This window comes from Salvelinus sp. IW2-2015, linkage group LG16, assembly GCF_002910315.2.
Source record: "Salvelinus sp. IW2-2015 linkage group LG16, ASM291031v2, whole genome shotgun sequence".
In the NCBI taxonomy this organism is placed as follows: domain Eukaryota; kingdom Metazoa; phylum Chordata; class Actinopteri; order Salmoniformes; family Salmonidae; genus Salvelinus; species Salvelinus sp. IW2-2015.
This window is the reverse complement of record NC_036856.1, coordinates 8,012,147-8,030,432: the sequence shown is the minus strand read 5'-3', so window position 1 is coordinate 8,030,432 and position 18,286 is coordinate 8,012,147. Positions and strand designations below refer to the sequence as shown.

The window sequence follows — 18,286 nt, the reverse complement described above, 5'->3', positions numbered from 1 at the left end:
AAATGCAATAAATTATTCCTTAGAGGATTATTTGTCTCTGTTCCCCCCCCCCCATTTTTATTATATCAGAAAGTCAAGTTATGAAAGTGATCTTTTCAACATCCTCAACTTTCAATCAATCAACTTACAAACTAACAAGCAAGAAGAGATAGTCTACTGCACAAATTTTTCTCATTTTAGCTACTACAAGTAAATAAAAACATCAGGAACTACAAGCACCATAAACATCTGTTTGACTTCAAAGTAATGCATTCTGGGAACAGATGTTATTTTATCTAGCGTCTTCTCTGTTCTCTGCGGGCTTGTCAATGAGAAGAGAACACCAATTCCCATCATGCAAATTCACTTTTTCCCTCGAAATTGTCCCGTCTGCCGTATCAAGAAATGGGAAAATGAGAGCTGCGAAAGGAGTAACCGGGCAGATAAAATTGAACATAAGTTAACGTGCACATAGACACATTAAATATGGAACAGTACGGCAGTTGTATTACGACGGTTCGTTATGACATAGAAGTTGTACGGTGTTCTGTCTTTCTTCGTTTTTGTTGTTAGCTACATGGACGTTGAACTAGCTGGCTAACGTTAGCCACCTCCCTGTCGCGAGCAACGCCGGGGTGTATATCTTCGTTTAGGCTTCGGCTCATCACCGTACTGCAGTATGTTACAGTGGCTAAAAAGAGGGCCAGGGCTCGGTTATAGCATTTGAGCGTTACCGCTGTGCAAAAACAGCGTCGGTTCACACCATTGGTCAACAATGCACAACCCTTTGCAAGCTATAATTAATTCCATATTCTATGCAAGTTAGCCAGCCAGCTTAGTCAGTAGTTAATATGATGGTGCAGTACAGAAATTAATTGCAAGTAACGTTTCAGTGCCCGTGGTACAGTGCTGCCGTTGTATTCCCAAAAAGGTAAGAAAAGTTGTCCTCTTTTGCTAAGCAAAGTTTCTTGGTTAGGTTATCAAACAGTTAATCTCCAAGATATCTGTCCACTAGTTTCCAACTTGGGGATCATACAAGGCAGCATGGAGCGAGGAGACACCATGGAGCGAGCTGGCAGCATCCAACTGGACATCCCTGACTTCAGCAACTCTGTGCTGTCCCACCTGAACCAGCTGCGTATGCAGGGGCGGCTGTGCGACATTGTGGTGAACGTGCAGGGCCAGAGCTTCCGTGCTCACAAGGTGGTGCTGGCTGCCAGTTCCCCTTACTTCCGAGACCACATGTCGCTGAGCCAGATGAGCACTGTATCCCTGTCAGTCATCCGCAACCCCTCTGTGTTCGAGCAGCTCCTCTCCTTCTGCTACACCGGGAGGCTGTGCATGCAGCTGGCGGACATCATCAGCTACCTGACAGCTGCCAGCTTCCTGCAGATGCAGCACATCATCGACCGCTGCACCCAGATCCTGGAGGGCATCCATCTGAAGATCAGCCTGGCGGATGTGGAGGAGGAGCTGGGGGCCGGAGTGAGGCACAGGGGGGCTGGGAGCTTGGAGGCCAGAAGAGGAGGAGGGGGGTTAGGAACATCAGGGGGCTCGCGCTCCCTTAGCCCGCGCCACAGCAGCCCCAGGGTTCTGGGCCTTCGAGGAAGCAGTGCTGGAGGGGCCTTGGATATCCGGGAGGTGGGAAGCCCAGCGGGGGAGTCCATGAGCCCCCAAATGGTGGAGCACAGCGGGCTGGGCCCAGAGGGGCTGGCTAGGGGGGTGGTAGTGGGCAGCAGGCTGGGGAAGGAGCCCATACTGCGCATCAATCGGGCTGGCCAGTGGTACGTGGAGGCCGAGTCAGAGAGAGGGAGTGGTGGTGAAGAGGGGGAGTCAGTGCGGGTGGTGGACGGGTTGAGGATAAAGACTGAGAGGATGGAGGAGTGGATGGGGGCCGATACCCAGGAGGAAGGGAGTGGGGCGGAGGAGGGAGCAGCCATGATGATCGACACGTCCGGGCGCAGCTCATTGGTGCAGGAGGGTTTTGTCACGGGGGCCAAAAGCTCTCAGCCCTCCAGCAGTTTCAGTGAGACAGAGAGGTGGGTACAAGTTCCAGGGAAGCAGGCCCTTCATGGTTTCATCTATGCCTTTATATAAAGGGAGATTGTGCATGCAAGTTTTAAACTGAAGTCAAATTCAGTACAAAGTACCTCAGAAAAGCACTTTGGGTAACATTTAAAGTTGAGTGAAAATTCAATACAAAAGTAGCCTACTATGTGTATTACTAATGGAAGATGGAGTGCTAAGGTAAATGGCAAGGTGGAGCTACTCACCGAACTGAGGTTTACGGATCCAGTATCTCTGTCCTGTTAGGTTTAGTCCTACTGGCAGTGTGGTCGTGATGGCCGAGAGACAGAGAGCCAAAAGTGAGTCACCCAGCAGAGCGGACAACCAGCGCCACACCAGCTCACAGGTATGTGTCACCCTCATCGACTGGTATTCTACCCTGGTGGTCAGCACTATGCATTCCCAAAGTCCACCATACATCGCTAGTCCTGTGGTTTGTTTGCCAGGGGGAGGAGCAGGCCGTGTTCGACATGGGTGGTTACGAGGAGTACCTGCGTGAGCAGGTGGGTGACCGCTGGTTCCGCTACAACCCTCGGCTCACCTGCATCTACTGCTGCAAGTCCTTCAACCAGAAGGGCAGCCTGGACCGCCACATGCGGCTACACATGGGCATCACACCTTTCGTTTGTCGCATCTGCGGCAAGAAGTACACCCGCAAGGACCAGCTGGAGTACCACATTCGCAAGCACACAGGAAACAAGCCCTTCCATTGCCACGTCTGCGGCAAAAGCTTCCCCTTCCAGGCCATCCTCAACCAGCACTTCCGCAAGAACCACCCGGGCTGCGCCCCTCAGGAGGTGGCCCACAGTGCCTCCCCAGAGACCACCACCGTCTCCTCCCTGGGGGGCCAGAACGAGGAGTCGTCGCCCAGCCAGGAGGAGCCAGAGGGGGGTAGCAACGGAGGTGGGGCCTCTTTTGGAGAGGGTGCCCAGGCCTCGGTCTCCACCACTGGGCCTGATTGACCCAGTGGACCATGGAGGGAGATGGTTGGGCTATGGGAGAACAGGGTATTAGTTTTTTGGGGGGGGGGGGTTGGGGGCAATTAGGCTGTCATTTTGTGCTCTCCTGCCAGGCAAAGAAAAAAAAATATATATTGAAGTTGCTTCATAGGAAAGGATGAAAAGGAAGTAGGTGATTTCAGAGGGTTTCAAGTCCATCCAGGGTGTTATTTTTATAAGCATTTTTCAAATCCCTTCAACTAAACAGAGTTCCAGAATGATGCAAAAGAGTAGTTTGATAGGGCACTTTGTATTATATAGTTATTTATAAGTGATATGTCCGCTTTAAACCACATCTACCTTCATAATACAAACTGAACAGATAAATCGAACACATGAAGAAATGCCACACTCTAATAACTACATACAACACTGAATGCCCGTAGTTTTTATTTGACTGTCTATTTTCCCATGTTACAGTTTTATACTTTTGTATTACCGGTTTACAGGTTCAGAATGCAGAAAAATAACAGGCTGAACTGGTCACAGTTTGGTCATATTGTATTAATATTGCCAAAACACTGTGCCAGTATAATAACTACATACATATATACTCTCCATTTTTTTCCTTTTGCCTTGAGACAATCTTGAGCAGTTGGGGGTCAATGATAGATAATCAGACTCTTCATATATGCTCATTTTAAGTGCCAGAATGGCTTTAAAAAATGCAATTGCACATGAGTAGTAGATATGGCCCAGTGAACAAAAAAACGGTTAATTTGGTAGTAATAAGTGCAATGATGAAAATAACATGACCTTCTTGACCGATGTCAAGAAGACCGAAGGGTCAACATGGCTAAATGCTTTCGAAAGTGTAACATTATTTACTCAGTACAACAATTTTACAGATGTATTGTGAAAGAGGACTCTTAATCCATCTGTATTTTACCGGTTAAAACCTCATATCTCTACATTCTTCAACTAGCTGCTGAATGCATACTTATATATAGGAACGCAAAACACAGGAAACTCAATGGTCTTCAACCTCAGATAAGCTACAATAAAACTGTTACCTCTCACACATCACTACGCAATACAGGTCTGCTTCAAGCAGATTGGTCGATACACTCAGCAGAATTTACAGTATGTAATTGTTTTCTCATTTTTCTATGTTGTGGTTAACGTTAACTACTTTTTTTATAAGTGACAATTTTTTTTCGCATAGGTCTCATGTCTTCGGGAACATTTTTTATCTAGCTCTGACAATGTATCTGGAGGATGTAGAGACGAGACAAGATTGTAATGGAGGACACTCGTATCCCTATCAGGGGAGTCCTAAGGAGGAGCAGGATGGGAGACTAATAAGACCTTGCGGCTGTACTGTAGTACCACCCAAGAGAAAGCAGGAGGTCACTGACTGCCACGGATGGCCCATCACCAGAGGATAGACACGCAGCCTGCGTGCTTGCTACAGTAGAATGTGCTCCATTGGAAATCAGTAAGAGGCATCCTGGCAAACAATGGATTTCAGAGGACAAGCCAAGGAACTTATTTCCCCCCTCACATGGAGGCCAACATTACTATGCCAAGCACTTAAAGGAGGGGTTTGAAAGGATAGCATTTAAGAATTATGTAAAAGGTATATATCGCATATGCATATTTAAACCCATTTGTTGCTATATAAGAGTAAAGAGAACCTAAACAACTTGCTAAGATTTTGAACACAGATATAATGGTAGCATTAGTGGATTGGCTGTTCTCCCCCCCCCCACCCCCCCCCCCCCTTTTTGTTTTACAGAGCTGTGAATCATTTGTGGTTGTGACAGGAGTTTTTAGAATGGGTGTATGCAAGTGAAAAACAGCTACTGGTTTTTATTATCCGGATGAGATCATGACACATCACCACAGTACACCTCAGTCTAGATTCGTCAGACAAAAACAGGTCAACATTTGTTACAACAAATATCAGGTATTTTTGTTTACTGTTTTTAAGTTTACTCTCTTTGTAAGTTACATTTAAGATTATGGAGTTAAAAAAAAAACATGCTTGGGCTAACTGCAGTGATATCTAACATCAAGCTTTATTTAGCAAGTGTGCAAAGCTTAAATATACATGTTTTAATCAAATGAATAAAATATTTTATTGTGTAAATGGAAATGCCATTATGGCAGTAGCAATGCAGCTATTATCTTACGTCTAAACTAGGGATGCACAAATGTGGAAATGAAACTGGTTGCTTAGGGCCCCAGCCGTTAGTTTTTAGGAACTCAGTTGCGGTCTCAACTTACAGTTTTGAAATTTAGTTGAGCATCAGCAGTTTTTTCTCTTATGTCAGTCAATTATTGAGCAGGCACAAAGGGCACATGCCCAGGGGCCTCCCATTGATTTTGTCAGTCACTCTCACTCAGATATCATATTAATGTGGTGTAAGTCATGGCAAAATGTGTAGAATTGCAGGAAATTAGCTTTAAAACTGCAAGAATGTCTCTTCACCTTATGGCAAAATCTGTAGAATTGCAGGAAATATGGTGTAAAAAGGAAGAAAAAAATCTCCACCCCGATGGCAAAATGAGTGGAATAGTGTTGAAATTAGTTATAAAATCACAAAGTCTTCTCTCTGTACCATGGCAAAATGTATAGAATTGTAGCAAACTTGCTTTAAAACTGCAATATTTTCTCTGTGCCCCATGGCACAAAACAAATGTATTACAGGAAATTAACTCAAACATATATTTTTTCTCTACGCCATCAAGAGGGGTCCACTAAAATGTTTTGCCTGTGAGGTGGGGGGGGGGCCTCCCAACAAAATGTTTCTTAAGGCCTCCAAAAGGCTAGGGGGGAAATCTTGGTCAATAACCAATATATTTTTGTCCATGATGACTGATATAATATCAGCCATCATGGGAAAAATGGCATTACAGAAATTGTGTCAACAACTAGCTATTTATCAAAAGGCCTTTTTCATAATTTATAAAATACCATTTTTTGTAAAGGTCAATCCCCGGGTGTGGGAGTTGTATAAGGTGAACAGTGCACCGTGTCATTTTATTTTAGCTCAGATTTAACACCATACAATATTGGTACCAAATATTGTTTTTTCAGCCATATTTGTCCTATACTGATATGAAGTCAGATATGTTTCAATTAGGGATGCATGATATAAGTATTTTAATACTCAATATTATGCTTGCAGCATGAAGATCCTTAACAATGAGATGGCTTCAGTCAACATTTTTTTTTTAAATGTGTCACGCTCACAGATCATGCCTCTAAGCCAGTGGTCACCAACCTTGGTCCTGGAGAGCTACAAGGTGTGCCGACTTTGAATTAAAACATTCCAGTGCGTACATAGCATTCCAAAGTAGAACTGAAGCGGAATCATTTGAATTGACAGTCGATTTTCAGATACATTAGATTTCAATCATCTTAGAGATTACATTACATTTACAAACCTTGATGCCGGAAAACCTGGAATCCAGATAGGAAAGTGTTCATGCATGTGTAAAAAAAAAAATTAAACGATTTGATTTTTAAACAATTACTATATAAAAAAAAGAACAAAACAAAATTTTTGGATTTACAATATTTTTTCCCAGCAGGTACCAGGTTTGCTGGATTTCAATTTAGTTTGAATAGTACTCCCAGGCCTTTTTGGGGATTTGACCAAGATTGATTGTCATGCTGTTTTCTTTGTCTATTGCTTATAATTCAAATGGCTTTTGTTACTTTTTAATAAGCTTTAACTGCGCAGAGGACATGTGTATTTGCAGTGTAAATATGACTATTGAACCCTTGTATATGTATTGTTACTGCTGAATGTGGATCAATGACAGGAACAAGCCATCTCGTGTAGCCTCTCCAGTTTCAGCAAACAGATCTATGTCGTCTCCACTTATCTCGGTATGTCGTGTGAAGATTCTTACTAAGCTAGTGTCAATAATGCATATATAGTTGATTTAAGTACTGTTCTGGAAAGTTCTGTTTTGACCCATCTGTCCAACTGTGAAAAACATCTAGCTAAAAATGTTAAGATGTCAAAATCAGGAATCCAAACATTTGTTACTTGAATGAATTGTCAAGCTGAGGCCCTATTTAGCATCAATGCATGCCATCTTTGTCATAGGTTTTCAATGCCAAACTTGGGAAAGTTTCTTTATCAATAGATTTGCACCAAAACATGCCAAATAATGTTATTAGGTGACATTTAATATATTCTACATTTTGTGCTATTATGTCTTGGTCTTGCTGATTCATTGTCTTAGAGGTTTCTCTTTTTTTTCTTTACAATTGTCTTGTGTGAAATGTCTATACACAAATGCATACATGCAGTATATCCAATATGATTTTGACTGCAAAATGCTTACTCCAACTAATTATTAAGCTATGTAATTAATTGGCAAAAATATTTAATACTTAACGCAAAATATTATTTGACGTAAAAAATATATTCATAAACAAAGAATATCTCAAAGGAAATGGAATATATTAAAATGACAATATTTAACATTTTCCCTGTCAAGAAATGTACAAAACCAGCTGTGGTCTTGCAAGATCTTGCAGGTTATATGTGAAGTTCCCTTTTTATTTTATGCATGGTCCTGTTTCTGAAAAAGAAACATTTCTTGATTATACTGTAAAGGGTAATGCTTTGGGTTGTTGGTATGAAGAGGGTTTGGTTTATCGCTTGGGGTCATTTGCAAGGCCAAAGGTTGATTTGTTAATTGCTTTTGATAATGTGAAAAAGGGTTACTTCACAATAACCACTATATCATTTTCATTATTAAAGTACATTCTCTTCAAAGGAAATAAAGCACTTTAAGTGTTACTGTTATTGGCTGGCTTTATTTTTAGTAAGGTCAGATTTAGCAGTCTGCGTACATGTGACAGGATGAGTACATGTGTGAATGGATGTGTACCTGTATGTATACCTTTTGAGTGTTTGTTTAAAAGTGTCATTTTAAGGATGGTCCTTTCACCAATCAACAGATACTTAATCAATTACTCATTTGACAGATTTACATAAAAAAGTACTCAGTCTTAAATACATCACAAAGTGGTCCACTGTCCATCCGATTTGGTTTATTTTACATTGATACAGAGATCAGAAATTGGCAGTTACATGACATGAATGACGAATCTGAGGTTGGTGTGTGTGTGATCAGGGGTCACAGGGGTCAGCCACCCGGCCGGTGAACACCATGGTGTTGATGGTGGACTCTCGGATAAGCAGGAGGAAGGGCCGGTTGGCCATAAACACCTCCTGGTTTAAGTTGATGGAGCGGCCAATGGCCACCACAGCTGTGGCAGCAACCACCTCACTGCCTTCCTCATTCACCTGCAACAGTTGTTTGTTTATTTGTTAAGAATAGTTTTGAAAGTTTATGATCATTGATTAATGAAGTTAAACAACTATATTTTATGCTTGTTAATTGTCCAATTAGGCCTAGTGCCCCACCTGATGCACATTTGATCTGTTAGCAAATCGTTTTTTTCAGCTACATTAAGTGATGATCCTTATGGATTTCATATGATTCTTATGGATCCTGTACATACCTCTATGAATGCTTTATGGAATGCATCTGAAATGTACAGATTATTTGCCTCATCTTCCAGGATGCCCGAGAGGCTGGCGTCCCTGGGGCTGAAGAGGTCCTCGAGCCCCATGGCCTGAAGTTGCTCCTTCAGACTGAAGCTGTCTTCGATGCGGAAGCGGGGCAGGTGCACCGACACCGTGGTCTCCCTCATGTTATCCAGCCAGCCAGTCAGCTTCTTCAAGTCCAGGTTCTCCTCCACCTTACAACAACAGCAGATGTTCAGTGTGATTGGTGGTATGGAGGATGAGTTGAAAATTACTAAAACATGAATAACCTTGGGAGTACAATATAATTGTCAGTGAACAGTGTAAATGACGACAGGCACCCAGGACCCACCTCAGACAAGGGTGTGCCTTTCAGTGGTAGGATCAGCACCATTGTGATGCCCTCTCCGCGGTACGGCAGCTCCAGCAGCTGCACCTTATCTTCAGTGAACCTGCCGTAGCGAAACTTGGTCTCCTGGTACATCATGGACACTGGGCATGTCTTGGACTTACTCACGTAGAAGTTGGCCTTGAAGACATTGTCTTTGTCGAATTGGTTTTTCCACTGACCCTGTGAGACAGCAAAAAATTATGTGACAGTTGAATGAAAGGCAGTGGGTTCCTGGGTGGTGGCCAAAATGAAACTTGTTTTGGCCTGTCCATCCATAGGCAGCGCAGAACACAAAATGTATGAGAAAAATATACTCAACACACCTTGAAATAGATGGTGTTGACCAGGACCAGCACAGTGTTGGAGTTCAGTGATCCCTCCGGCAAAGTGTTCTGAATCCTTTTTTCCGTCTTGTTTGAGATCCAATCGTTGATGGTCACCCGTGACAGCTCTGGCTTCTCCTAAAAGACCCATGTTCACAGAATTGCACTTCTACCATGTCACATGCCTTGAACTACTTTGGTAACTCTGGAATTGAATTACTCAACACTGTGCAGTAACTTCAGATAAATAACATGTAGCAATACCTCAGTACATCTAATTCAGTTGTTCCCAACTCCGGTCCTTGACTACTCCCAACAGTACACATTTTTATTGTACCCCTGGACATGCACACCTGATTCAACTTGTCAACTAATCATCAGGCCCTCAATGAGTTGAATCAGATTTGTCTGGGGTAACAACAAAAATGTGTGCTGTTGGGGGTACTTGAGGACTGGAGTTGGGAACCACTTCTCTAATTGATTACTTAACTCTGGTCCATAATAGTAACAAGTGAATTAATTAACTCTTGTACACACAGTAATTGTTATTAAAGAGTGCATAATAACACATGCTATTTGTGATGTGTGAAAATGCCAAATTAAGCAGTAGGCTATGAAAAACGCAAGAGGGAATGACCTTGAAATTGAGTGGCATGAGTTTAGCGCCATACACCAGCTCACTGATATTCTGGTAATTCTCACTGAATGCCAGAGACTTTTCTCCGAAAAGACGGTTGGCTGAGATCAGCTCTGTCGTCTTGTCTTTCTTGCGGTACAGGCGACAGTTTAGCTTGGCGAAGAAGAAATGCACTTGGTCCGACGTCTTCTCTTTGATCGTGTCAAACTCAAACACCTGAATTGAGATTGAGACAAGAGGTCAGACATTGGGAGGCCTGAGCTGTTATTGGTTGTGGCTATAAATAAAATAAAAAAATCACTGAAGAAGAGCAAGACAGACTGAGTGAACATATTAACTGACATAAAACCCACATTTCTAAGTTCCTCCTGCCTAATGTGTATGAACAAAATGCTGAGCGGGTCATGCATGTAATTGTAAATGTATAGTAACAGTCTCAATCTTGATGGTTTTATTCACGGAGTGTAGGAACACTTGCTCTTTCCATGACATAGACTGACCAGGTGAAAGCTATGATCCCTTATTGAGGTCACTTGTTAAATCCACATCAATCAGTGAAGGGAGGAGACAGGTTAAAGAAGGATTTTTTAAAGCTTTGAGACATGGATTGTATATGTGTGCCATTCAGAGGCTGAATGGGCAAGACAAAGTATTTAAGTGCCTTTGAACGGGGTATGGCAGTAGGTGCCAGGCACACCGGTTTGAGTGTGACAAGAACTGCAACGCTGCTGGGTTTTTCACACAACAGTTTCCCGTTTGTATTATGAATGGTCGACCACTCAAAGCACATCCAGCCAAAATGGGGTACAATGAAATATTAGGAAGGTGTTCTTAATGTTTTGTACACTGTATTTTGGCCTTTTAATGCGGGTTACCAAGACCATTTAAAGAGCGACTGCCCCTAAAAATCAACTTCTCATTTTGAAAGCGTACTATGTGGCAATGATATGAGTCAGACACATTTATTCTAGTGTCCACAAAGTATAAAAAGGAGAATTTTGTCATAAAGTCGGTCTCGTCCAAAACAGAGTTGCGAGATGATAGGAAAAATCATTGTCATGGAATGAAGGGTACCTTAACAGTTTTCCTTGGGTTGGGTTTATTTCAATCCTGCCCACAGCTGGAGGCACCCAAATAATCATCCATTTGGAGTGCAGCTGCACGCGACCCGATCTAATGCCCATGGTAACTTTGTACACAATATTTTAAAAGGTCAATAGCTCCAAATTTCAATGACTTACAAACCTCAAATCAACTATATTTTGTAGAAATTCATATACAAATATTGAAAGCATTTAATGAGACAACTAAAATATGTGCAATATGAAAATATTGTGCCATTTACATTGTGTAATTTATTGATGGTCCCTAACTAGCCCCAGAGATAGGCTATCCGATGTCAAACCCATTCTTCCACGGTCGCACACCAGCCGGCTGAAGCTAATTGGCTAGCACTACTTAGCCTAGGCAACTTCAAGACACTAGACCTGGTTAGAATATTTCAAGTTATCTAAAAGGGTGAGTGACTAACTGTGTACTGTTTGACAGAAGTGAATGTACAAAAGCTTGCCACGTGCGAACACACGAGACACCAACATTTTGCTTTAGACCCCTTACGTTCATAATCTGTTTGAGCGTGTTGTTGCAGGCGCCCAGTTTGGTCATGGCGAAGGCTGTGGATATGCTGATAGGGGACATGAAGATGTTGGCCTCGCTGGGTTTACCCTGGGATAGCTGCTTGAACAGGGACAGGGCGAAGCGACTGTTCGCCTTGGACAGCTCCCACACCCGGGGATTGGTGTTTTCAGGAACTTTCTCTGGCTTAGCATCCGCTGTCAAGGCTTCATCCTCGGGGCTGCGGTAAACACACTTGGGCTCCAGGGGCACGTCTTTGGGCTTGACATGGCAGAAGTCTTTGAACGCCTGGGAGGTTGACAGCAAGGCGAGGAGCAGCCCCAGAATCCACACAAACTCGGACAACCTCATCCTGAGGGGGAGAGAGGGGTCTGGGTCAGGTTATATGAGGCGTATTCAACCCCTTTGGTCATTGGTCACAGGTTAATTTATACTTGGGAAACCAGTTGTCTCTGGGCAACCGATGGCATGTAAGGATCAATGAAGCACCGGGGGAAGGGTAAACTAGCGGACACTGCAGCTCACAAGGACTAGCGTTGGTATAGGCTACAGTATGGTACTGTATACACATCTATTGTTTTAAGCTACCTTGAAATACTGGTACAAACCAGAGGAGGCTCCTTCAGGGAGGAGAGGGATACATTTTTAGGATGTCCTACATTAAGCCAAACCATTGGCTTAACTATAACAAATTCAAAATAACTTTCAACCTACCTCCCTTACTTTTTAAGTCACCAGATGCCACTGCAGCACACATTATAACCAACATAACACCACTCAAAGTAACTTCCAAAGTTCAACTGTCTCTTTGCCTAGTGGGAGGCCATTGTAATGTAGGGAAACACAAAAAATAACAAAGCACACACTGGGGCTATTCATAATTTTAAAGAGTTTCCACTCAGTTTGCTCTCCGAATATGTGATATTTTAATAAAGCTTAGGGTATGTTATGTTATCACCTTATTAGAAGCACTTTTTTCTTTAAAGTGGATAATCGTTTTATTCAGCACCTGAAAAAAAAATGGATGCAAGTAAAACCTCTCCTTTAATGGAATTCATAACTCAAGAGTGGCTATCTAAGTATGTACAGTGGGGTCCAAAATGATTGACACCCTTGAAAAGTATAAGCAATAAAATAATAAAAATACTTAGCTATATTGTATGATAACATTTTTTAAATTGTATTATTTTATACTAATACTGTACATGCTAACCTCTCGTTATTGGTAATCTGTAACTTTCTCACTGATTATTCACGATTCAGTCAGGGGTATCCCTAATCATGGTAGCATCCACATTTTTATAAACATATTCTATTCTTATTTACAATTAAAGTGACTGCAAAATGAAAATACAGTATTTACCATTAATTTCTTTTGGGCACAAAATAATCAGAAACACAACCAAAACTAACTGCAAATGCATTCAACAAGTTTGTAGAGTCACAAACTTGATGTAGTCATTGCGTGCTAGGAATATGGGACCAAATACAAAACCTTTGACTACTTAATATGAACCTTTAGGGGTGTCAATAATTTTGACCCCTAGCTTTTAGAGAAAGAAAAGTATTACTTGTGACACAAAATCTTTCCCGGCGCAATTGTATTAGTATAAAATAATTTGCCAATTATTTTAGGATAGAACATAGCTCAATATTTTTATTATTTATGTAATACAGTCATTATTGCTAATCTTTATCAAGGGTGTCAATAACTTTGGATCCCACTGTATATGAAAGGGATTAAAATAGCAACCAGGAACCACACAATGCTAAAAAAATTCTGTTTTAAGTTTGAAGACTTACAATAGAACATCATTTCTGTTGAGAAGCTTTGAATTTACCGTCTGTTTATTCAGCTAGCCATTGACAAATACCTGTTGCTAAATACGTGCCATCTTTGAACATAGCATCACCTCTTTCAACCAAACTAAACCCTACGTAACAATATTATGAATTGACAATGCCTTACCTGAGGTATATTTTCCTTGTAAATGACTGTGTGTGTGGAACCTAAGTATCGGCTGCGAGTTGAGCTTATGAGTCCCTCATAGGGGTCAGGGTCAGTGTCCTGTAGCGCAAGTGGGGGCCTGGAGAAAGGACGATTTACTCAGCTCAAACTTTGAAATATTGACTTTGAAGTATTGATCGATTCAGTTGAGTTGGTCCCACATGTTGATTGATCCAATGTTCTAAACACATCTTTAATAGTATTTGTTTATATGAAATAATACAAGAATGCAACATGCCAATACACAGAGAATGTTCACAGTGAAGAATAAATAAGTACAGCCTTATTTATACAATTATACCGAATATTTGTACAGAAATACCTCATACATGGTGCAATATTGATATTGAGAAGGATTTTTTATTAATTTTTTCACCTTTTTTAACCAGGTAGGCCAGTTGAGAACAAGTTCTCATTTACAACTGCGACCTGGCCAAGATAAAGCTAAGCAGTGCGACAAAAAACAACACAGAGATACACATGGATTAAACAAAAGTAGTCAATAACACAATAGAAAAATCTATATACAGTGTGTGCAAATGGAGTAAGGAGGTAAGGCAATAAATAGGCCAATAGTAGTGAAGTAATTACAATTTAGCAAATTAACACTGGGGTGATAGATGTGCAGATGATGATGTGCAAGTAGAAATACTGGTGTGCAAAAAATGTTAATAAAACAATATGGGGATGAGGTAGGTAGTTGGGTGGGCTATTTACAGATGGGCTGTGTACAGCTGCAGCGATCGGTAAGCTGCTCAGATAGCTGATGCTTAAAGTTAGTACATCTAAGAGAAAGATGTTGCTCTACATCACATTAACAGCTGTGTGCGTTAATGTTGCAGATTGTAGCTTCCATCAATGTAATTGTCTGCATCATTTTCAATCTCCCATTAAAAACATTGTACATATACAGTACCAGTCAAAAGTTTTAGAACACCTATCATTCAAGAGTTTTTCTATATTTTTACTATTTTCTACATTGTAGAATAATAGTGAACACATCAAAACTATGAAATAACACATATGGAATCATGTAGTAACCAAAAAGTGTTAAACAAATAAATATATTTTATTTGTATATAGATTCTTCAAAGTAGCCACCCTTTGCCTTGATGACAGCTTTGCACACTCTTGGCATTCTCTCAAACAGCTTCACCTGGAATGCTTTTCCAACAGTCTTGAAGGATTTTCCACATATGCTGAGAACTTGTTGGCTGCTTTTCCTTCACTCTGCGGTCTGACTCATCCCAAACCATCTCAATTTGGTTGAGGTCGGGGGATTGTGGAGGCCAGGTCATCTGATGCAGCACTCCATCACTCTCCTTCTTGGTAAAATAGCCCTTACACAGCCTGGAGGTGTGTTGGGTCATTGTCCTGTTGAAAAACAAATGATAGTCCCACTAAGCCAAACCAGATGGGATGGCGTATCGCTGCAGAATGCTGTTGTAGCCATGCTGGTTAAGTGTGCCTTGAATTCTAAATAAATCACTGACAGTGTCACCAGCAAAGCACCCCCACACATAACACCTCCTCCTCCATGCTTTACGGTGGGAAATACACAGGCGGAGATCATCCATTCACCCACACCACGTCTCACAAAGACACGGCGGTTGGATCCAAAAATCGCAAATTTGGACACCACAAAATGACAACATTTTCACCGGTCTAATGTCCATTGCTCTTGTTTCTTGGCCCAAGCAAGTCTTCTTATTATTGGTGCTTTTAGTAGTGGCTTCTTTACAGCAAATCGACCATGAAGGCCTGATTCACACAGTCTCCTCTGAACAGTTGATGTTGAGATGTCTGTTACTTGAAATCTGTGAAGCATTTATTGGGCTGCAATTTCTGAGCTGGTAACTCTAATGAACTTATCCTCTGCAGCAGAGGTAACTCTGGGTCTTCCATTCCGGTGGCGGTCCTCATGAGAGTCAGTTTCATCATAGCGCTTGATGTTTTTTGCGACTGCAATTGAAGAACCTTTCAAAGTTCTTGAAATGTTCCATGTTGACTGACCTACATGTCTTAAAGTAATAATGGACTGTCATTTCTCTTTGCTTATTTGAGCTGTTCTTGCCATAATATGGACTTGGTCTTTCACCAAATAGGGCTGTAAGCACAACCCCCACCTGTGGACGTCGGGCCCTCATACCACCCTCATGGAGTCTGTTTCTGACCGTTTGAGCAGACACATGCACATTTGTGGCCTGCTGGAGGTCATTTTGCAGGGCTCTGGCAGTGCTCCTCCTTGCACAAAGGCGGAGGTAGCGGTCCTGCGCTGGGTTGTTGCCCTCCTACGGCCTCCTCCGCGTCTCCCGATGTACTGGCCTGTCTCCTGGTAGCGCCTCCATGCTCTGGACACTACGCTGACAGACACAGCAAACTTTCTTGCCACAGCTCGCATTGATGTGCCATCCTGGATGAGCTGCACTACCTGAGCCACTTGTGTGGGTTGTAGACTCCGTCTCATGCTACCACTAGAGTGAAAGCACCGCCAGCATTCAAAAGTGACCAAAACATCTGCCAGGAAGCATAGGAACTGAGAAGTGGTCTGTGGTCACCACCTGCAGAACCACTCCTTTATTGGGGGTGTCTTGCTAATTGTCTATAATTTCCACCTTTTGTCTATTCCATTTGCACAACAGCATGTGAAATTTATTGTCAATCAGTGTTGCTTCCTAAGTGGACAGTTTGATTTCACAGAAGTGTGATTGACTTAGAGTTACATTGTGTTATTTAAGTGTTCCCTTTATTTTTTTGAGCAGTGTATTTTCATTTGTATAAAACTTTTTTGGTTACTACATGATTCCATGTGTGTTATTTTGATGTCTTCACCATTATTCTGCAATGTAGAAAATAGTAAAAATAAAGAAAAACTTTTGACCGGTAGTGTATGTAAACACGATGTTTTTGCATTTTAATACATTTGCAAAAATTTCTAAAAACCTGTTTTCGCTTTGTCATTATGGGGTATTGTGTGTAGACTGATGATGTTTAATTTAATCAATTTTAGAGTAAGGCTGTGGAAAAAGGGGTCTGAATACTTTCCCAAATGCACTGTATATACATTTTACGGACACAATGTATTCTACAATAGTTGTCTTTCCTTTATTTTTTTCATCCTTCAACTACCCTCAACCCCTCCCATCTACAGTTGCAAGAAAAAGTATGTGAACCCTTTGGAATTACCTGGATTTCTGCTTAAATTGGTCATAGAATTTGATCTGATCAAAACAATAGACAAACACAGTCTGCTTAAACTAATAACACACACAATTATACATTTTCATGTCTTTATTTAACACACCGTGTAAATATTCACAGTGCAGGGTGGGGAAAGTATGTGAACCCTTGGATTTAATAACTGGTTGACCCTCCTTTGGTAGCAATAACCTCAACCAAACGTTTTATGTAGTTGCGGATCAGAACTGCACAATGGTCAGGAGGAATTTTGTACCATTCCTCTTTACAAAACTGTTTCAGTTCAGCAATATTCTTGGAATGTCTGGTGTGAACTGCTCTCGAGGTCATGTCATAGCATCTCAATCGGATTGAGGTCAGGACTCTTGACTGGGCAGCTCTAACCAACACCTCCAATCTTGTCTCATTGATTGGACTCCAGGTTAGCTGACGCCTGACTCCAATTAGCTTTTGGAGAAGTGATTAGCCTAGGGGTTCACATACTTTTCCCAACCTACATTGTGAATGTTTAAATGCTGTATTCAATATAGACAAGAAAAATACAATAATTTGTGTGTTATTAGTTCAAGCAGACTGTGTTTGTCTATTGCTGTGACTTAGATGAAGATCAGATCACATTTTATTACTAATTTATGCAGAAATCCAGGTAATTCTCTGAAGACCGTACAGTTACTATTTGCCATTTTTTTTAAACTGTGCTGTTTCACAAAAGTTCTGAACCTACTGTATATACATTTTACGGACACAGTACATTTTACATCAGTTGTTTATAGTTCCACCCTTCAGCTCCACTCAACGTCTTATCTCTTAACACCATCCAGTTTTGATTTCCCTTTGCCATATATTTTTCAGCTGTGATGTTTCACAAAAGTTCTGAACCTTTCTATGCTCATAGTTTCTACAGATTGTCAATTAAAGATACATTTTTTTTGCTAAAATATTAGATTCTTGATCGATTGACTATTACTTTTCAAATCACCCAGCAGTGCTATCTGCAGAGTTAGCTCCAGGTGAATGTTGTAATTCTTCAGCCATTCCTGAACCTGCAACCAAAAATCAGCTACATATGGACAGTACCAAAACAAATGATCTAATGATTGTCTCTTCGCAGCAAAATCTGCTGAGATGGTTCTATCCCTATATAAACTCAGCAAAAAAAGAAACGTCCTCTCGCTGTCAACTGCATTGATTTTCAAACTTAACACATGTAAATATTTGTATGAACATAAGATTCAACAACTGAAACATAAACTGAACAAGTTCCACAGACATGTGACTAACAGAAATGGAATAATGTGTCCCTGAACAAAGGGGGGTGGGTCAAAATCAAAAGTAACAGTCAGTATCTGGTGTGGCCACCAGCTGCATCTCCTCATGGACTGGAATTGAGATCCGGGCTCTTCGCTGGCCATGGCAGAACACTGACATTCCTGTCTTACAGGAAATCACGCACAGAACGAGCAGTATGGCTGGTGGCATTGTCATGCTGGAGGGTCATGTCAGGATGAGCCTGCAGGAAGGGTACCACATG

The 18,286-nt window shown here is 41.5% G+C and overlaps 2 protein-coding genes across 4 annotated transcripts; one reads left to right on the top strand and one right to left on the bottom strand.

Annotated features, from left to right (window-relative positions):
• Nucleotides 1–297: 297 nt before the first annotated feature.
• On the top strand, nt 298–7,816 carry LOC111975338 (zinc finger and BTB domain-containing protein 37-like). Its single transcript, XM_024003564.2, has 4 exons — nt 298–910; nt 995–2,018; nt 2,293–2,392; nt 2,493–7,816. Exons 2-4 carry the CDS (start codon nt 1,024–1,026, stop codon nt 3,006–3,008), a joined length of 1,611 nt encoding a protein of 536 aa, XP_023859332.1. The 5' UTR covers nt 298–910; nt 995–1,023; the 3' UTR covers nt 3,009–7,816.
• A 228-nt stretch (nt 7,817–8,044) lies between these two features.
• Nucleotides 8,045–13,640, bottom strand: LOC111975337 (antithrombin-III). 3 transcript variants are annotated; one of them, XM_024003563.2, is made up of 8 exons: nt 13,519–13,629; nt 12,508–12,558; nt 11,532–11,920; nt 9,915–10,130; nt 9,278–9,415; nt 8,916–9,134; nt 8,539–8,778; nt 8,045–8,320 (listed from the first exon to the last, which is right to left on the bottom strand). In XM_024003563.2, exons 3-8 carry the CDS (start codon nt 11,898–11,900, stop codon nt 8,144–8,146), a joined length of 1,359 nt encoding a protein of 452 aa, XP_023859331.1. In that variant the 5' UTR covers nt 11,901–11,920; nt 12,508–12,558; nt 13,519–13,629; the 3' UTR covers nt 8,045–8,143. The 3 variants fall into 3 exon arrangements, with proteins under 3 accessions (XP_023859331.1, XP_023859329.1, XP_023859330.1); XM_024003561.2 differs by having other exon boundaries at nt 11,532–11,901; XM_024003562.2 differs by lacking the exon at nt 12,508–12,558 and having other exon boundaries at nt 11,532–11,901; nt 13,519–13,640.
• Nucleotides 13,641–18,286: the final 4,646 nt, after the last annotated feature.